At 51.4% G+C, this 18,192-nt stretch overlaps 2 protein-coding genes and 1 long non-coding RNA gene across 12 annotated transcripts; 1 reads left to right on the top strand and 2 right to left on the bottom strand.

Moving 5' to 3' along the window:
- Positions 1-284: 284 nt before the first annotated feature.
- LOC125974968 (inaD-like protein) lies at positions 285-13,823 on the bottom strand. 10 transcript variants are annotated; one of them, XM_049730001.1, is made up of 25 exons: positions 13,709-13,823; positions 12,003-12,244; positions 10,669-10,803; positions 10,467-10,565; positions 10,253-10,381; positions 9,961-10,188; positions 9,766-9,868; positions 9,601-9,689; positions 9,321-9,525; positions 9,041-9,124; positions 8,062-8,123; positions 7,419-7,475; positions 7,215-7,349; positions 6,793-6,951; positions 6,450-6,653; positions 3,966-4,175; positions 2,732-2,908; positions 2,259-2,286; positions 2,108-2,165; positions 1,961-2,038; positions 1,802-1,873; positions 1,545-1,722; positions 1,185-1,295; positions 974-1,056; positions 285-531 (listed from the first exon to the last, which is right to left on the bottom strand). In XM_049730001.1, exons 2-25 carry the CDS (start codon positions 12,231-12,233, stop codon positions 462-464), a joined length of 2,985 nt encoding a protein of 994 aa, XP_049585958.1. In that variant the 5' UTR covers positions 12,234-12,244; positions 13,709-13,823; the 3' UTR covers positions 285-461. The 10 variants fall into 10 exon arrangements, 8 of the variants coding, with proteins under 8 accessions (XP_049585958.1, XP_049585927.1, XP_049585937.1 ...); XM_049729970.2 differs by adding an exon at positions 12,664-12,797 and having other exon boundaries at positions 2,108-2,286; positions 13,709-13,808; XM_049729980.1 differs by having other exon boundaries at positions 939-1,056; positions 2,108-2,286.
- A 148-nt stretch (positions 13,824-13,971) lies between these two features.
- tm2d1 (TM2 domain containing 1) lies at positions 13,972-16,701 on the top strand. Its single transcript, XM_049731696.1, has 6 exons — positions 13,972-14,147; positions 15,044-15,113; positions 15,257-15,365; positions 15,450-15,541; positions 16,087-16,160; positions 16,268-16,701. Exons 1-6 carry the CDS (start codon positions 14,016-14,018, stop codon positions 16,376-16,378), a joined length of 588 nt encoding a protein of 195 aa, XP_049587653.1. The 5' UTR covers positions 13,972-14,015; the 3' UTR covers positions 16,379-16,701.
- Positions 14,250-17,880, bottom strand: LOC137840717 (uncharacterized). The gene is made up of 2 exons (XR_011087642.1): positions 17,385-17,880; positions 14,250-14,730 (listed from the first exon to the last, which is right to left on the bottom strand). It is a non-coding gene; the product is annotated as an uncharacterized lncRNA (long non-coding RNA).
- Between the last annotated feature and the right edge of the window lie 312 nt (positions 17,881-18,192).

Genomic DNA, 18,192 nt, shown 5'->3' with positions numbered 1-18,192 from the left:
GGTTTGATGGCCCGCTTGTGGCCCATGGACTGCGAGTTTGATTGTCCTGACTTGGAGCAAAAACACTACAGCCCGCGTGTCGATGAACGGGCAGGCGGGCAGGCAGGCAGGAAGGAAGGGAGGAAGCAAGGGAGGGAGGAATGAGGGAGGAAGCAAGGGAGGGAGGGAGGGACGAGTGGAGTAAAGAACAAAGTGAGCCTCATTTAGTTGGCTTGCATTCGAGCTGTCGGGCGCATCAAGAATCTGCTCCTCCTTTGCCAAAGTACGCATGAAGACCCAAGAACGCTGGCTGACATTCTTTTATTGCTCCTCAAAGGTCACGTGACGATTGAAACGCCTACGACAGCGACAAGGCTCAAGCGACATAGTCAAGTCATAAGTGCTGCAACTCAACCGACCGCAAGTGGAGCCTTCGCGAGCCCCACCCCCAAAGCCGCCCCAAAAGAATAAGATTGAGCACGTCATCGTCCGATTGCTCGATCGGTCCACTTTGCAAAGGGGGCACACGGGGGCGGGGCTTTCATATGAGGCCTGCAAAGAGAGAAAAAAACATTTTGAACACTTGGACAAAAAGCCAACAAATGTTTTCGTTTCACCAGTCAAAACAACACAATTCACAATTTCGACTTATCTTTCTCATCGAACGCTTAATGACTTTTGTTTTGCAAACAGTGAAAAGGGGCCCGAATTTGGTTTGCCGATTTCGTTGCCCAATTATTTTCCCAAAGGGTTGCGCAGTCTCAAGTATTGGTAATGGCTTCCGCTCTTTGACGGGGACGCTGGGAGGGTTTGCTTTTTTTTCCTGTTATTGATGCACGTCATTCAATCATCATTGGTGCTTGCTCGTCCTTACTCGGGTTCGATGACTGAAATCATTGCAAGCGATGCAAGAAAAAGAATCAATCTCCTGAAAAGTGCATTGAACAATGCCGTCTAACCTTCATTCAGTTCATGCATTTGAAAGTTGGCTGACCTCGGGGGGCCGGCAGTGGCTCCTGCTCCAATGGGCCTGTAAGGGGGCGGCTCCCGCAGAGGAGGCAGGGCGTTTCTCGCTATCTGTGCACACGCACAAACAAAAAGCACAGAGTTGACCTTTGTGTTCACGGATGCATGCAGACCTGGCAATCTGGATCAGTGCCATCCTTCCAGAGCTGACTTGAGACCTCATGGCCACACGTACGTACCCGCGGCTTCGCCGACAGACTCTGGACGATGAAGACCACGGGACTGGCTGCTGATTTGATGGCGTCGACCGCCTCTTGGTGCGTGGCGCTTCGGAGATCCAAACCCGAGACCTGCCCGCACGTTAAGCAGCTGTTAGAGCAAGCCCGGTGGGATGTCTAACCGAGAGATAGAGCGGCCTGAGGGTTGGATTGGGTCGGATTGTGTTGGTCGCTCGGCGGCTGTCATGGCGCAGGGAAGGAAGAAAAGAAAAAGGCTAAAGGTGAGAGTAAAAGAGAGATGAACAACACTCAAGTAAAAAAGACTAAAGTAGACAGCAAAAGGAAAGCGAGGCAGCGGAGCGGCTGTGTGCGGTTTGGTGCCTGCAAGATCTTGTCTCCAGTCTTGAGGGCGCGCGTGGCGTGGGCAGGGCTTCCACGCAGGACCTGCTTGATGAAGATTCCCTTCAGTTCTTCTCCGTTCCTCAGTTGCTTGATAACGTGATGGCCGCCCACGATGCTCAGGCCCAGCGACTCGCCCTCCTTGGCGCACACCTCCACCCTACGTGCTCGCACGCACATTACCTGCATCACCCAAAGCCACGTCCAACGTGGGACAAGAAAGAGGGGGCGGCCTTCACCTGCGGGGGGGTTCCCAGTGACTGAGCCGAGGAGTTTCCTCACCCTCGCCCTCTTCGCGCTCCGGAAGCCCCCTACACACGCAGGCATGGACGCACGCAGGCACGCAGGCACTGAGCAACATGACACGCGGTCAAGGCGAGACTCCCGGCGTGAGTAACCTGCGCACTCTTCTGGTGATGGAGAATCCTCCATAACTCCGCCTCCTCCGCTTCTCCATGTCAATCATCCCACAAGACCTGCGAGGACAATCACGAGTGACGATGGGCGGGCACTTGCTAAAGACGACGGGAAGGAGGAGGACTCACTCGGCGTCCGTCCCGTTGACTTCCGAGTCTGCCTCCGCCTCTGTGTCGTCGTGCTGGCCTGGCTCACACGTAGGCAAGTCGCACATAGAGTTTGCGCGCGAGGGCATCCCAGTCAAATGTATCAAAGTGAAAGAAGGATTAAGCGCGTCACCAAGAAGTTGCCCATCTTCTGTCTGCGTCTGAAAAGGAAACACAAGCGGCCCATTAATTGGGACGACGACAGAATCGTGTGCTGGACGGTGGCGTCATTTTTGCGGCTTGCCTTTCACCGGCTTTTTTTTGGCGCTTGGGTGGCCTGCTGAGGAAACCTCGCAGCTGCGGTTAGAGTTAGCGTGAGGCGGCGGCGTGACTATTGCGGCCGAAATCTGCGCTCTGCCCTTTTCCTTGTCTGCCCTGCACTCGAGTGCCTGCTGCGCTAGCTAGCTCCTCGCAAACTCGCAAAAGAACAGATGGAGGAGAAGAAAATAAAACTCAGAGAAGAAACAGAAGAAAAGATAGAAACAAAGACATACGGCAAGACCAAAGTTAGGAAAGAAAAGTCTCATTAGTGTGATAGATGGAAGGATATAAGAGGAAAGGAACGGTAGACTGCCAAGTGAGCACGTGTGAAATGTTGCAACTGGCCTGCTGAGCGGCGGCTGATGATGACGACGCCGTCTCGGTCTCTGCCTCGTCTTGGTCCACCGCCATCTCTCTGCCCTCCTCCTCTGGGTCAGAGGTCAGAGTTGGCGGATGGCCAGCAGTCCCGCCAAAGTCTGCCGGCTCCTCCGCTCGCGCTTGGCCAAAGTATTGGGCCGAAACCTGCGGGGAAGTCATGTGAGCAACGTTGAAGGCAGCCAGCCGGATGGCTGGCTGGTGCGGCAGACGCGCACACTTGCTGTTAGGGCCATTTGTTCCCGCGCACGCCTTAATAACACTCATGGCTCTGTATGGTGCCAACGCCACCCTCGTTGGTGGCTTTCACAGTGGTTTGGAGAGCAACTTTGATAATTTTTAATTCATCCAAAAGGTTTGTTGGCGCTTGGTTAGAGCCACATGTGTGTGGAAGTGACCGATCCTACCTCACACGTTACACTTTTTGAAGAAATCTTGCAGCGTTGCTGTGCAACATGTGAAGGAAGCTAACAAAAGTCATGCTACACAACCACTTCCTACAATGACCTAATACTGCGGTAGTCATGGACCAGGATAGCAAGCACATAGCCCCAACACCCCACTTAAGAGCGCTGCGACGTCGTAGAGCTGATGGAGCACTCTGCCGCGTCCCGAAATCTCGCTGACTCGGCAACAGCGCGCAGAGGACAAGGAGGACAGACGAGGGGAATGAAGACCAAGAAGAGGAGGAGGGAGAAAAAAAGAAAAAGGCAGTTTGACAAAAGGTGACAAGGACACAGGAATGGGCGAGGACCACTTCAGGATCGGAGCCTACTCAAGGGTGAGGTTCGAAAGACGACGGCGAAGGACAGAAAGCGGGAAGAAAAAAGGAAAGCAATAAGGAAAGGAAATGAAGTCAGTATAGGAGGAAGAAAAAATGCAACAAGGAGCAAAGAAGGAGAGCTGGAAAAGGGAAGAAAGGACAAAAAAGGAGGACCAAAAGGGAGAAAAGAAAAGGAAAAAAGGATCGTGCAGAAGGAAAGAAAATATCAAACTAAAACGGAGGTAGGAAAAGTGGGACAGAAAAAGAAGGATTAAACGAGGAGGGAAGCAAAGGAAAAGAAGGCAGGACGTAGAAAAAAGGGAAAGGAGGACAAAAGGAGAAGAATAGTCAAGCGGGGAACAGCAAAACAAAAAGAGCATCTTGGGAATGGAAAAGAGGAAGAGGAGGAAGGAGATGGACGCCGAAGCCCGAACGTCTCACCGCGAGGGGTTTGCACACGCCTAGCCGCACAGCGCCAGGGGGCGCTCCCTTGAGGACGCGCACGGCCTGCTCCAGGCTCAAGCCCTCCAGACGGACGCCGTTGACAGAGACCAGCTGGTCGCCGGGAAGCAGTGCGCCGGTGCGCTGGGCCACACCGCCCTCCGCCAGTGAGCGGATCACGATCACGCAGCCACCTGGGTCCAAAGGATCCTGCAAAGATAACAGCCGTGAGGGTGCAGAGCTTCCATCCCACGAGCGGTCCGAGCCCAGGTTGAGCTGGAAAACCGGCTGCCGCTCCTCAAGATCAAAGCCGACGACGGGCTCCCACCGCATTGAACACTGCAAAGGCGGTGGCCCATGACCAGCGGGGGGAGACAGAGACCGTTCAACATCAGCCCGCTTCAGAGAGGAAATCATCAAGGGTCTCTCAAAACGTTGAATGCCAAGAGTGAGTCGAAAGGCGCTACTCTCCTTCATATTGCCATAGGTGTCACGGGAAGACTCTGTTAATGTTGTGGCAGACCAAATGCTTGCTGGCTTTGGGCGGCGGCCTGAGTGGCCCGTCACCTCTTGGCCGCTTCTCCTTATGACAAAGTGTCAAAAACAGCTCGACAACAATGCTTTTATTTTCTTCAGGAACAGCGCTGCGATTTTAAATGGGGACCCATCCGATAACGTCTTGAGAAATTATTGTCAAAAGATATTTTGGAATATCAAATAACAGAACGTGCAGGCAGGGCCCAACCAGGGCAACGTGGATTTTTGACAGGGGCCGTAGCTCCTGCCGCGTCGTAGCACCATCCCCGTTTTCTGCGAGACAACAAGAGAAATTGGCCGTGGTCGCTTGGGGATCATATTATCATGTCGTGGAGATTGAGGCATTAATGCGCGACATTTATGAGGTGAATGAAAGTTAGCCAGGGAAGATTTCCACGTCAGCACTGGGCAAAGCAAAATGAAGCGATTGCTTCCAGAGAAGAGCCCGTTCACTCTGTTACCTCAAGAGGGAACGTATCAAAAGAGACCATTTGCTTCAAAGGTAAATATCCGACAACCACTTTGTCTCGCGGGCACTCACAAGTTTGGCGGCCAAGTATAAGGTGGAGGCAGTGAGCGGAGCCAGCCGGCTCCAAACTTTCGGCAGGGTGAAAGGGCGACGCGGAATCGAAGGTCAAGGCAGACGGCGGGCATCACGCACGCACGCGACGCAGGCCGGGCTGCGCTTGGCTCGGCGTGCAAGCTTTTTGTATTTTTGGAGGCGGCGAGATGGCCACAGGTGATGACGCTCGGCCTACTGGAGCTTCTTCATCATTTTGGGAAGGCAACTTTCTGCAAGAGCTTTTACACGCCAAAACTATTCCAAGCTATGTGGACTGGGGGTTTGTTTTGCACGCAAACGCACTTGTTCTTAGCCTGCTCCTAAAACACGCGTCCATGCACAGAAATGATGTGTGCGGCCAACGTTGGCGGTGCACTGCACGACACAAACATTGGCAACATTTGGTGGGTCATCAATCACTGCTCTGTCATCTGTAAAAATATTTGATTTGAAGATTTGGAGCCTGGGCGGCTCGGTGGCGCACTGGGTGGCACGTCCGCCTCACACTTAGGAGGGTGCGGGTTCGATTCCACCTCCGGCCCACCCTGTGCGGAGTTTGCATGTTCTCCCCGAGCCCGCGTGGGTTTTCTCCGGGCACTCCGGTTTCCTCCCACATCCCAAAAACATGCTTGGAAGGCCGATTGATCACTCCAAATTGTCCCTAGGTGTGAGTGCGAGTGCGAATGGTTGTTTGTCTCTGTGTGCCCTGCGATTGGCTGGCAACCGGTTCAGGGTGTCCCCCGCCTACTGCCCGATGACGGCTGGGATAGGCTCCAGCACGCCCGCGACCCCCGTGGGGACTAAGCGGTTCAGAAAATGGATGGATGGATGGATATTTGGAGCCCAACAGGGTCTCTAAACCAGGGGTCTCAAACTCCAGTCCTTGGGGGCCGCATTCCTACATGTTTTCTAAGTTTCCCTCGTTAAACACACCTGATTCAAATGATCAGTTCATCCTCACGTTCTGCAGGAGCCTGATAATTGAATCAGGTGTGTTTAACGAGGGAAACTTGGAAAACATGTAGGAATGCGGCCCCCGAGGACTGGAGTTTGAGACCCCTGCTCTAAACCATTGATGGATCTTCAATTTGATAACTAAAAGGAAAAGAGGACACAGAGCGTATGAAAGTCTCCGCTGATGTTTCGATCTCGGTCAGGAAGCCCCCCAGGCGGGCGGTGCACAAAGACCACCCGGGATTTCACCTGGAGTTCGCTCCGCCCCCTCAGTTTGGGGAAGGAGGGTGGAGGAGGAGTGGCGGGGTGGAGGAGGTGAAACAATGCCTCAAGACAAAGAGCTGAGAATGTGTGTGTGTGTGTGTGGGGGGGGGGGGGGGGGGGGGGGTATTGTGGGAGTGCATAGTGATGTCGAGTGGCGGCACACTTACCTGATAGTCCAGGATGCTGAAGCCCAGGCCTCCGGCGGCCTCTTTGTGGAGCTCCAACACCTCCACCTCAGAAGACCACAGGGCCAGCTCGACACGTTCCTCCTCTTGGTCAGTGACTTCACCTGGCTCCTGCTCCTTCTTGAGCTTGGACAGCACAGGCGACACCTTCCGGCACATCGCATGATCATCCGCCAAAATGTGACACTTTTTGGAGCACAGGAAAAAGCAAACGGCAAGGACATTATTCCAAACAACTTTGGCTTGCCCCAAACAAGCTAAATTGAAAATGTTTGGTGGCCCGGGCACTACTTTCAAATGATAGCCAAGGAAAACGGTGATGTACATTTTTCAGGCCGCATCCGTGTCCTTCCGACTTTTTTTCTCCTTCCCATTCGCACAAAGGCGGCCGTCTGCAGCAGACCAGCGTGAAAGGTGGGGGCACCTCTTTGAGGAAGGAGACAACCTCCCGACGAGACTTTCCGCAAAGCTGCGTGTCGTTCACCTGCAACGTGCACAACATTAGCACAGGGGCAACAGAGGCTGCCATCTTGAGATTAAAAGCAGAAGGCTCGCGTGTCGTCCCGACAGTCAGAATGCGCATGAAATCCCATTTTTGCGAGACCAGATTCCATGTTCAATTTGAACAGGATGTAGCATCTCAGTCCATACACACAAATTCGTCTCGACTGTCCATGGCGCCGCACACTTGGCAAGCCTCCAGGGTAGCTACAGCAACCTGTAAGGTGGCTAGATGGTGTGGCTCACCTGGAGGAGCTCATCTTCGGGTCTCAGAACGCCGACTTTGTCCATGGGGTCTCCGGGCAGCACGCAGGAGACATAGTGATGGCCTTCGAATGAGTTCAACTCCACGCCCAGGCGAAGCGTGTGTACGGGATGGAACTGCACGTAAACGTGATGCATCACGTCACGCTGCCGGCAGGAGGAAATCAGACGATGTGCGCTCATCACCTTGGAGGAGCTCTGCAGCTGGACGTCGTCCTCAATCACAGGATGCAACTTGATCACCTGAAGAAGTGCGCCCACACACATCCAAGTCTCAACTGGTGTGCGTAGAGCATACAATCCACAGCTCAACAATTGTCGCCTGGAGCACCATTGACCAGTATACTTGGCAATGTTTTTTAATGGGGAGGCTCTGGTGCCACTCTGCTTGTAAATTTCAAGCTCCGAAACGGGTTTACAGCACATGACGGACAGAGTGCATTAAAGAACGAAATAACCAAATAGTCAATCAATAAAACAAACAAACAAACAAACAAACAAACAAACAAACAAACAAACAAACAAACAAACAAACAAACAAACAAAAAGACAAACAGACAGACAGACAGACAGACAGACAGACAGACAGACAAAGAAATAAATAAGAGCCACACTGGTCACAGCTTGAAAATTGGCCAAGTTTAGGCATTTGCAATTGTTCAGCTGGAGTATCCATGGCACCAGTTTGCAGAAGTGTCTCATGGCGCTACGGCCATCAAAGACAACTGCACACATTATTTTGCAGTCAAGCATTTGGACATTCTTTTTTCCATCATATGTCCAAAATTATGCCCGTGAAAAGAAAAAAACACAGCTGCTTTGGTCTCACCAGAACTTGATAGTTTGGACCCAGAGTCCGCTGCCACTTGGCCTTCAGAGTCAGCTCAGCAGCTACACAAACACACATGCAAAACCATACACAAATTGGCAAATAAAACGCACATGTACATTTTTGGGTGTCATGTCAAGCGTCGTCTCAGTGGCCTAGAGTGGCCGCCCTGATACTGGAAGGTTGTGGGTTCAAACTCCGGCCAGGTCACACCAAAGACTATAAAAATGGGACCCATTTCCTCCCTGCTTGGCACTCAGCAGGAAGGGATGGAGTTGGGGCGTTATATCACCAAATGATTCCCGAGCGCGGCACCGCTGCTGCTCACTGCTCCCCTCTCCCCCAGGGGATGGATCAAAATCACACGGGGATGGGTTAAAAGCGAAGGACAAATTTCACCACACCCAGATGTGTGTGTGACGATCATTGGGACATTTTTTTTACTTTAAGGTGAGTGGCGGTTGCTATGGGAACTTGGGTGTCAAGCTGGTGTCTGTCGACTGCTGAGCTCACCGCAAGAAAATGAAAAGAGATGGCAGCGCTTTAGATTAAATTAGCATTGCTAAACACGGCCAGGCTGTCATTAATCTTTGGCATTGAGATGAATAAAAACGCTCGTACATCTGCACCGAGCCGCGCACTAACGGCTAGCTAGCTCACGCCAAACTAGGAATAGAAATACAGACAAGACTTCTGCTGGCAACAAACTGAAATGGAATCTCTCGCTCGTGAGTCAGTATATTTTGTTGCGCTGCTGCAATGTGTAGTGAGTCTCTAGGTGGCGCACCTTTGGACTTAGCCACCATCGTGCCAGAGAAGACTGAGGAGTTTTATTGAGACAAAAGTAGTGCTTTGCCACTATTGCCTGGCTTTTGGGATGGACAGGTGTCAGAACAAAGAAAGTGGACCGACTGCCAAACATTCTTGTGTGCATTTGTTTTATTTTGCGTGCGTGTTAGCATATGATGCGTGTGCTCACCGCTGCTCGTACTGTGTGTATCTAAATCCGTAGAGTGAGTCTTGAACTCCAGTGACCTCGGCAGTGACCCACAAGAAGATTCCACTGAGACGCACACATCAGAAATGACATTTAGACACCGATATACTAAGAACACACGCACACACACATTCTGTAAACAAATGTAGAGGGATAACACAAACAAATGAGCCTCACACAAAGTTCAAAACACACAAGCAAAAAACACACACATTGGCAATGACGCAAAGCAAGGTTTAGGAAACAGCGGGCAATGAGCGACCTGCGTTGGGGGACCTTTGGAAGGTGGCGGCGTTGTTCTTGCGGACCAGCGTAAGGAGCACGGTGCGGCCCGTCCGCTTCATGACCTCCACAATTTCCCTGTTGGTCAGACCGTGGAGGCTGACGCCATCCATCTGAACGGGCACAAGTTGAATTCCGTTTGCATGCGTCATCGTGCGGCCGTTTTGAGGCGGTCCCACAACGAGCTGTTACGAGGCGCCACCACACAGTCATGAGGCACTTCCCAAATGACGATGATGTGCCGGCGGAGCTCTTCTTACAGCAATGAGTCGGTCTTGAACCCTTATGTTCCCGCTGTGATGGGCGGCGCTGCCCGGAACCACGTGCTTGATGAACACGCCCACCGCATCTGTCAGGAAGAGATGGAATCGGACGCTAATGTTACCGACACCTCGTGTGAGGTCAGCTTTTTCAAACTTTTCTACCTTGACTGCTGAGGGGGTTGTGTCCGATGATGGAGATTCCGAGGCTTTGTCCGTCTTTCTTGGTGAGCGCAACCTCGTGGATCTCGTAGCCATCCAGGTTGGGCTGAAACGCACAAATGGGAAGCAAGAGAAGGAACGACCGAGCTTGGCGAGTAAGAATGAGGAGTCGAGAAGTAGGAAGCGGCGCCTGCTTACCATCCCGCTGCTCCGGCACTGAAGAAGCCGCATGGGCGCAACCGACAAGGGGGCAGAGTCAGGCGGCGGCGGGGCTTTGGTTCTCCGAGAGCCCTGGCCCCTGGCAACTCGCAAGCTCACATGACTCCCGCACCCCTGCAGGACCTGGACCACCTCATCGCTGCCAAGCCCGTCGGTGGGCGTGGCCCCGACGCGAAGGATGCGGTCTCCCGTGCGTAGACGCCCGTCCTGAGTGACGGGAGGAGTGGGGGCTAGAAGAGGATGAGCGCAGAAGCGAGCGCTGCGGACGTACCCTGTCAGCGGCACCGCCCTCGACGAGTGTCCGGACCACCACGCCGCCGGTCTTCCCGCCCACAATACCGAAGCCCAAACCCGAACCGTCATTGAGCAGCTGGATCTCCTCCACCTCGGCCCGCTCAGCCTTGGAGGGGGTCACGTCCGTTTGTCACAAGAGAGATCACAGCTATCGGGTGTTATGCGACGACGGCACGTATTGCGGCATTTACGGCGTTAACGGTGGCCAGTGGCGACAATGACGCTGGTGGTAGCATGTCCGTTGAGGGGCGGTCCCTGGCGACCGTCAAGTCCACCGCGCGGCCGGGCAGCTGACACACGCAAGCACGCACAAACAAACACACAATCAGAACTACAAGTTGATTTGTTTTTGTCACGCGCCCAGGTTGAGAGTTTGCGTGGTCGCCTACTCACCGCAGTGGCAGCCACGATCCACCGTTGCAGGCTGTCGGGCGAGGGCGGGGCACCAAGGGCAAGCGGGGCCTCCAGGGCGGGTGGGGCCAGGGAAAAGCTGACGCTGCGGCCGCTCTCCTCCGGTGGCGTACTCAACTGGAGAGTGCAAAAGGAAGCAAGGAAGCAAGGAAGGAAGGAAGGAAGGAAGGAAGGAAGGAAGGAAGGAAGGAAGGAAGGAAGGAAGGAAGGAAGGAAGGAAGGAAGGAAGGAAGGAAGGAAGGAAGGCGTTAGACCACAAGGGCAGGTGCTCACGATTTAAATCGCCTTTTACCAATGATCCATGGAGAGTCGCTCGTTCCTCACAGAGGATAAAGAATCCACACCACTATAGCCCCAAGAAGGGCTGAATGTTGTTGCAGTCAATGTTTGCATCATCTTGCAGTGCAGCAAGGGTTCAGATTACACAAACACGCATTAACAGACACTTGTGCGCATTTGCACACGCACGCACACACAGACACACATGCACGCACGCACGCGCGCGCGCGCACACACACACACACACACACACACACACACACACACACACACACACGCACGCACGCACACTTCATCACATAGCAAACACACGATCACTGGCAAAGAGTCTCACATACGCACACACACAATCACAGTGTGCGTGTGGCAGTTGCAGTCACAAGCGCGTGTAAAAATCAATGCCTCGCTTACTGCTAATGTATGAATGACCTTTCCTCTAACTTTGCGTCGTCGGGCGGGTGGGCCGTTTGTCAAAGCGGGACGGCGGATATTAAAGTGTGATTGATCGGCGCCGGGGAGGCCGACCATAAATAAAGCGCCGCCGACGCCTTCATAGACTTACGGTACGTCGAGTGGCTGACACTCGCCGCGACCTTGGTGCCACTTACAATATGAAGCCCACTTGCCAGCCCGCCCGCCATTATCTTAATTTGGACGCGCCCTTGTTTATGGGCCCGCGCCCAATACGCAAAGACGCCCCTTGTCGCAACGTGGCAAAGTGACGTCATACAACGTGGGCGCTCGTCGTGTGGAATCGCCATGCCACGTAATGGCCCTGATGTACGAATGATCCGACTTTGGAGTTTTAGGAGGCATGTGCCATCTATTTTCTTTCTTTCTTTTTTGTTTTGCCTTGATTTGAGAGTAAGAAGTTGAGACACATGCATTGTCCGTGGAGGATGGCGGCGAACCCACTTTGACTCAACAATTTTGGGTTGTTTTCATAAGACGCTCTATGCTAACAATGCTAAACAAGCGCAGTAACGCACACACACAGTGTACTCAGTGTGGCGTCGTCGTGGGGTGCGGGTACGCACCTGCTCCTTGAGGTGGGCGACGGTGCGCTGCAGAGCGAGCACGTGCACAAAGAGCGGACTGTCCAGCGTGTCCTGGAGTGCCGCCAGGCGGCCCAGGTGGTGCCGCCACTCATCCTTCTGGGCCAGCTTGGCCCGCAGACGCTCCAGGGCTGCCGACGCCCGCCGACGCTCGCCGGGCGACATCGCTTGAAACGTCGGCCGGACTTCACATGGGCCGGCCTCATCTGGCATTCCGCGCCGTCCTGAGAGAAAACTTGAAATTAACATAGGATGACCAGACGTCCTCTTTTTCCCGGACATGTCCTACTTTTGAGCCCTAAAAAAAATGTCCCGGGGGATTTTCAAAATCGTCTGGGTTTTTTGGACTGCCTCAAACATAATACATATGCACAGTACATAGTCAATAGAATTGCCACTCCATTCCATTTCGCTCAGTTCCAGGTTTTTTGTATCGTTCGCAAATAAGTCACGCCCTTTTCCTCAAATCTAGTCACTTTGCTACGAAGTAGGGCGGGCTGGCCAGTCTACACCGAATGTTTACAAGCAATGTTGAAACGAAAACGCACATTCACGGAGGTGTTGAAAATAAAAATTCCCGTGCTTTCGCCAGGGTCGTGATCCTTATGAAGCTGAGTGCTTGACATGCAAGACAGGCACTTACGTGTTATTGGCAAATAAAGGTGCCAACGCACCCTGCAAGAGGAGGACTGAAGAGGAGCCTTTTTTTCTTCTTCAAATGCTGCACCAATGGCCGCATTTCTTTTGTCTTGTTTTTCTTAGTGTACCACTATAAATCTAAAAAATGTCAGTGTACACATACATTTGTTTTTGTTAGTATAAATATGTTTTTGTTATTGTATATATGTTTTCTGTTATTCGGGCCAATAAATGCAATTGCTATACAGACACGATGTCATTTGTGTCATAACATGATACAAATGCCCCCCCCCCCCCCCAAAAAAAAAAAAAAAACAATGACCCCGAACCCTCTTTTTCAGAAATCCAAATCTGGTCACCCTAAATTAACATTAACATTCTGTGATTCAGAACGTTTTTTTGTTTTTGTTTTTCTGCTAGTTTGATAGCAATATGCTTGCGCCCAAACAATGACGTGCACTTTTCACCAGAGAAAGCGCTCACGCCGCCCAGGTTCACCATCACGGAAGTAAAACCTGGGAAGGTCGACTGGTGGCAAGCAGGGCCGAGTGGCCAAAAGATTTAACTTCGTAGTGCTCACCATCATCAAAAGTCCACTGTTGTGCATAGTTTATACTCGACTGTATTGATTGCATTTACTGTATCGTCTTTTATGTTTATTTTCTTCTTCTTTTTTTTTTTTTTTAGATGGGCGGGATCACTACAAATCAGCAGGTGCATAAAAAGCCCCCACGACATGGACTAAATTCACAAGAAAACACAACGCGAACAAACAAAGTTATCAATTCGGGCAATGTGTTCACTGGTGTGAAAGGTGGAAAGGAAAGAAAGCGAAGTTAGTGTCGTCCCCCAACTATGTAAGCAAGCCGCTAGCATTCGAACTCTCTCAAGCCCTCTCTCGACGCACCGGCCCCCATCCCCCAAAATTCTCCGACTCGCTTCCTGTTTTTCTCTGTCGGCACTTGCGCTACCTGGCCATTCAGACAACATGGAAAAGAAACGACGAGTCATTTCAGAATATTTAAATTTGGAAATGATGTGAAACTTACTTGAAGCGGCTTCACTTGGACTACAGTATCACTTTAAATGCTGCATTCAACTGCTCTGGGAAACAACGCTACTCTTCCAAATCCACAACAACGCCACAACACGCGTTGATCCCCCCCCCCCCCCCCCCCCCCCCCCCCCCCCCCCCAATTTGTATAATAATGTGAAACATTATCATTTGGCTAGAACTTTCAGAGACATTTGGTCACTTGTTAGTTTTGAAATGTTTTGAAATGTTGCCCGTGAAGAGGGAAAAGGCTTTTTTCCCTCGTAGCCTTGAAGGCGGCGCTTGGTGACATCACAGCCGCCATGTCGCGGTGTTTGCGCTCAGGCTTGTGGACAATTTTGTTGTTTTTCTTGTGCTGTGCGTCTTTTCGGCGGACGATTGTCGCGACGGCGGAGGAGGCGGGCAGCTGCCACAACCTGAGACTCGGTCAATATCCTTGCCTTGACTCGCGCTCCTCGTCTAGATGTGAAGCTATTGCTAAGGGCGAGCAGATCACTTCGCTGCCGGTTGTAAGCAGACAAAAATAGACCAAAAAAAAATGTCGCGGTGCTTTAATGTGACTGGACGTCAACTGATGAGCGTAATAATAGTATAGAAGGAATGGAAGGTGATCAACAATCTGGAAGTATCGAACCTGTTTATCTGATCTAAAAGGATAGGAGTGCCATTCATTGTGATGTGACATCATGTTTGCATTCTTTGCTGGAAATTTTCAATACCCTCCTGGACGCTTCGCTGTGACATCACGCGTCACTTCCGAGTAAGAAACGAATGTCAACGAACAACAACAACAACAAAAAAGCATGTTAATGAATATGGCATTTAAATTGGGTTGACTTAAAACAGTGGCCGTTTTCCTCTACCAGTGTAGTTTGAATTTGGGAAGACGACCACAAAAATGAGATCACAGAAGACTGTGCAGTAGATGGAAAAGCTCGGTCCTGGTCGATGTCATCAAAAGGCTAGGATACAAGCATCGGTCTTGCTGAGTGTTGATTTGCTTTTGGTCTGCCTGAGCTGTAATAAATAATGAAAATCCACAGCATACATCAAAGATGATTCAAGATCCGTTTTGATTCATAAAATTAAAAAAACTAATCAATCTGTTCTCATAGAGGACGACAGAAATCAGCCTTGCCAGTATTTATACATTTTAAATTTAAACTAGGTCTCTGACGATTAGTTGTCGAGTAATCGATGAATTTTGGTGCCTCTCTCAGATGCTTCAGTTCATGTTATGCCACCGAGCAAGCTGTGTAGGGATGATTTTAATTTTTTATATCATGGGCTGTAAAGTCCTGAAAAATGTTCCTTGACTGCGCCGACATATTTGTGTATAGATCCCAAGATCGACGAGGTCACTCAGGAGCCGCAAAACTGTCGCGATGCCAGCACCTGGGGTCGGTAGCGCCCGCACGCGCTCTCCATTTTTTACGGGACACCTCTCGTTGCTGCGGAGCGCGCCCGAGAGGCTGCGCACTCCCGATTTTCTAACGAGAGCGTGTGCGTGCGTGCGTGTGTGCGCGCGTGTGTGTGCATGTAGTGGAGTGTCTTCCAGCTCCAAACGTCACCTGCCGACTTTCCAACGGGACGCAATTTCGCTTCAGCGGGAAGGAGGTGGGCTTTAATAAAACCATTCCCTGTAGGAACGTGTGAGTACACGCACACACGCACACACAAGAGGCCAAGCGCAAGCGGTCGGAAAACTCAGGCCAACGCGACTTTCGTGCTTTCAGGAGCGGCTACTCGTACAAAGTGGCTGTGGCCTTGTCGCTTTTCCTGGGCTGGCTGGGCGCCGACCGCTTCTACCTGGGCTATCCCGCACTCGGTACGCACACTTGGCCTGACGCATCGGGCACATATTTTGATCTTGATTTTATGAGATTTCTCATTCTATCTATTTTTGGGGCTTTTTGGTTGTTCTTTTCTTTAAAAAAATACCAGGCAACTAAAGCATGACTTCCAAGGCAAGACGGTTTATTGATGACTGCCATTGTAATTGATGAATTACTCGCCACTTGCAGTCTCTTTTTCTGCCATGCGAGCGCACAAGTTACAATTCAAGTCGCAAATCCGATTGCGACAAAGTGCCGACAAACGTGCGGCTTGATCGCTTCAACTTTTCATGCTTCGTAAAACAATCATACGGAAACGTGCGGGCTGACACTGTAGAAATAGATCCAAAAACATCGTATAAAAAAAAACTGCTTGTGCGAGACAAAGCTTTTGGGTTTTTGCAGCGTCAAATGCAATTCCATTCATTGTCGGGCGGCAAGAGCGACGCGCTTGCACGAGTCCCACTCGTCATGCCGAATCGGTCTGCGCATGAAAAAATGCGGCGCCGTGTGGAACGCTTTGTTGCATTTGCCTCAGGCGTGCTCAAGTTCTGCACAGTGGGTTTCTGCGGTATCGGCACGCTGGTGGACTTCATCCTCATCGCCGTGCAGGTCAGTGGAGGCCGGCCCGCACCTTCGCGAACTATTTTCGGTTCACATGCTAACAGCCGTGCGGACGGTAGCGCGCTGACTCGTGTGTGCCGTGCGTTGCCATTCAGATAGTGGGGCCGGCGGACGGCTCCGACTACATCGTGGACTACTACGGGGCCCGCCTCAGCCGCCTGGCCATCAGCGAGCACACGTACAGGAAGCCGCACCTGGCCCCGTGACGCCAAAGTGAGCCGCAACTGCAGTGTTAGCAGCAGCGTCGGCTCTCCGCTCTTCATGCCCTTTTTGCTTCATCTGCCTGCTCGGCGTGAGACATCGCAGCGCTACATCCATTCTCCACGGCGACCGCTCTGACGAATGACGTGACGACCAACGCAGTCGGCGCGTTTGCTTTTTCTTAGCTTGCATGGCAGCGTTGAAATTTTCGCCGCACAAGGAAGGTGCTTGAAGCATCGCCATTGACAACAGAAGGATGCCACGTTGGACACATGACACAAGTACATTGTCGTAGTCAAGTCTGTCAATAAAGTAGTTTTGTCGGGAAGACGTCCAAGTCCAGTCTATGGGTGGCGAGAAGGGCTCACGTCAGAACCGAGCAACGTATCGGCTGGCCGCCGACGGCCGCGCATTTTGATGCGATCCTGGGGAAAAATGAGCCAGAGGCGCGCCGTGTTCAGAGGTGTCACGATTTGTAACGCATGCCAAGACATCGCTCATTCGCAGGGGGCGGGTCAGATTCCTCACAGTGAGAAGCCGACAAAGACCAGCGTCTCCTTAGCCCAGGGGTCTCAAACTCCAGTCCTCGGGGGCCGCATTCCTACATGTTTTCCAAGTTTCCCTCGTTAAACACACCTGATTCAAATGATCAGTTCATCCTCACGTTCTGCAGGAGCCTGATAATTGAATCAGGTGTGTTTAACGAGGGAAACTTAGAAAACATGTAGGAATGCGGCCCCCGAGGACTGGAGTTTGAGACCCCTGAGGCTTAGCCACTTGGCAGTGGCATTTTCCCCGAAATATGTTCAACTCAAACGTGTTTGCCTTGCTGAGCCACTACATCGTCATCTTTTGACCAAAAGAGAAAAGGGATTATACATCTACTTTTAACATTTTTGATTTATGTGATTAGCATTTATAAACGAAAAAATATGCATATTGATCATGTTGACTTATTTGCCATTCTGACCACACCAATCTGCTAATCAGTGTAACGCAAAAGCGACATACTTTTGCTGTCGTGAGACAAATACCCATCATGACGCGGAGTTGTTCTAAGACACTTGATGGCGTCAAAGTCCTTCCGAGTGTCGGCAATCTTGTTCCAATCACGTAATTAGCGATGTCGTGAGAGCTCATCAGTTGGTATCAGAGCGATCTGTTTGATCCAGGAAGAAGTGGGCGTTTTCTGTCTCCTCTCCCTCCAACCGTCTTCATTTATTTATTTATTTTTGGTCGCACGCATTCATACAACGTCATATGCGGAAATCGAACTCATGGTACCTGCACACAAGACAGGTGAGTGTACCACTACATGATCAGTGTTATGTCCTTACTACTCTCCGGGTTCTTAGGTAGCAAGAAAGGTTCGGGCAAGGACGTGATGAATATTGCTTTATTTCTTCAACACCGTCAGTTCACAGGCCGTACATCACAACACTGAACGTCCCCGAAGCTCCCACTCCCAGAGTTTTCCCACTACGGAACATGAGTTAGCCCAAAATATACAACATCTCCTCCCCCCTTACAATGAACATGCTTTATGCATAAACAACACGGAATTACGCACCTAGACATCTACTAGACAACTAGACATCCCCATAACTCGGGTCAACCACGAACCTATAAGTCCAAGCGCGCAGGAGCTTGCCGCTCTCTGATAGGATATCTCCTATCTGGGGGCACAGGATCAGCTCCATGGTCGATCAATGGCGAACTTGTTGCAGGAGCTTCTGCAAAGGGAGATGTCACAGTCTCTGTCTCAGGCACATCCTCAGCTGGGACTGGTGGCGCGAGTGTGATTGAGTCCTGCACTCGG

Source organism: Syngnathus scovelli, chromosome 10 (assembly GCF_024217435.2).
Source record: "Syngnathus scovelli strain Florida chromosome 10, RoL_Ssco_1.2, whole genome shotgun sequence".
In the NCBI taxonomy this organism is placed as follows: Eukaryota; Metazoa; Chordata; class Actinopteri; order Syngnathiformes; family Syngnathidae; genus Syngnathus; species Syngnathus scovelli.
This window is presented reverse-complemented; position numbering and strand designations above follow the sequence as displayed.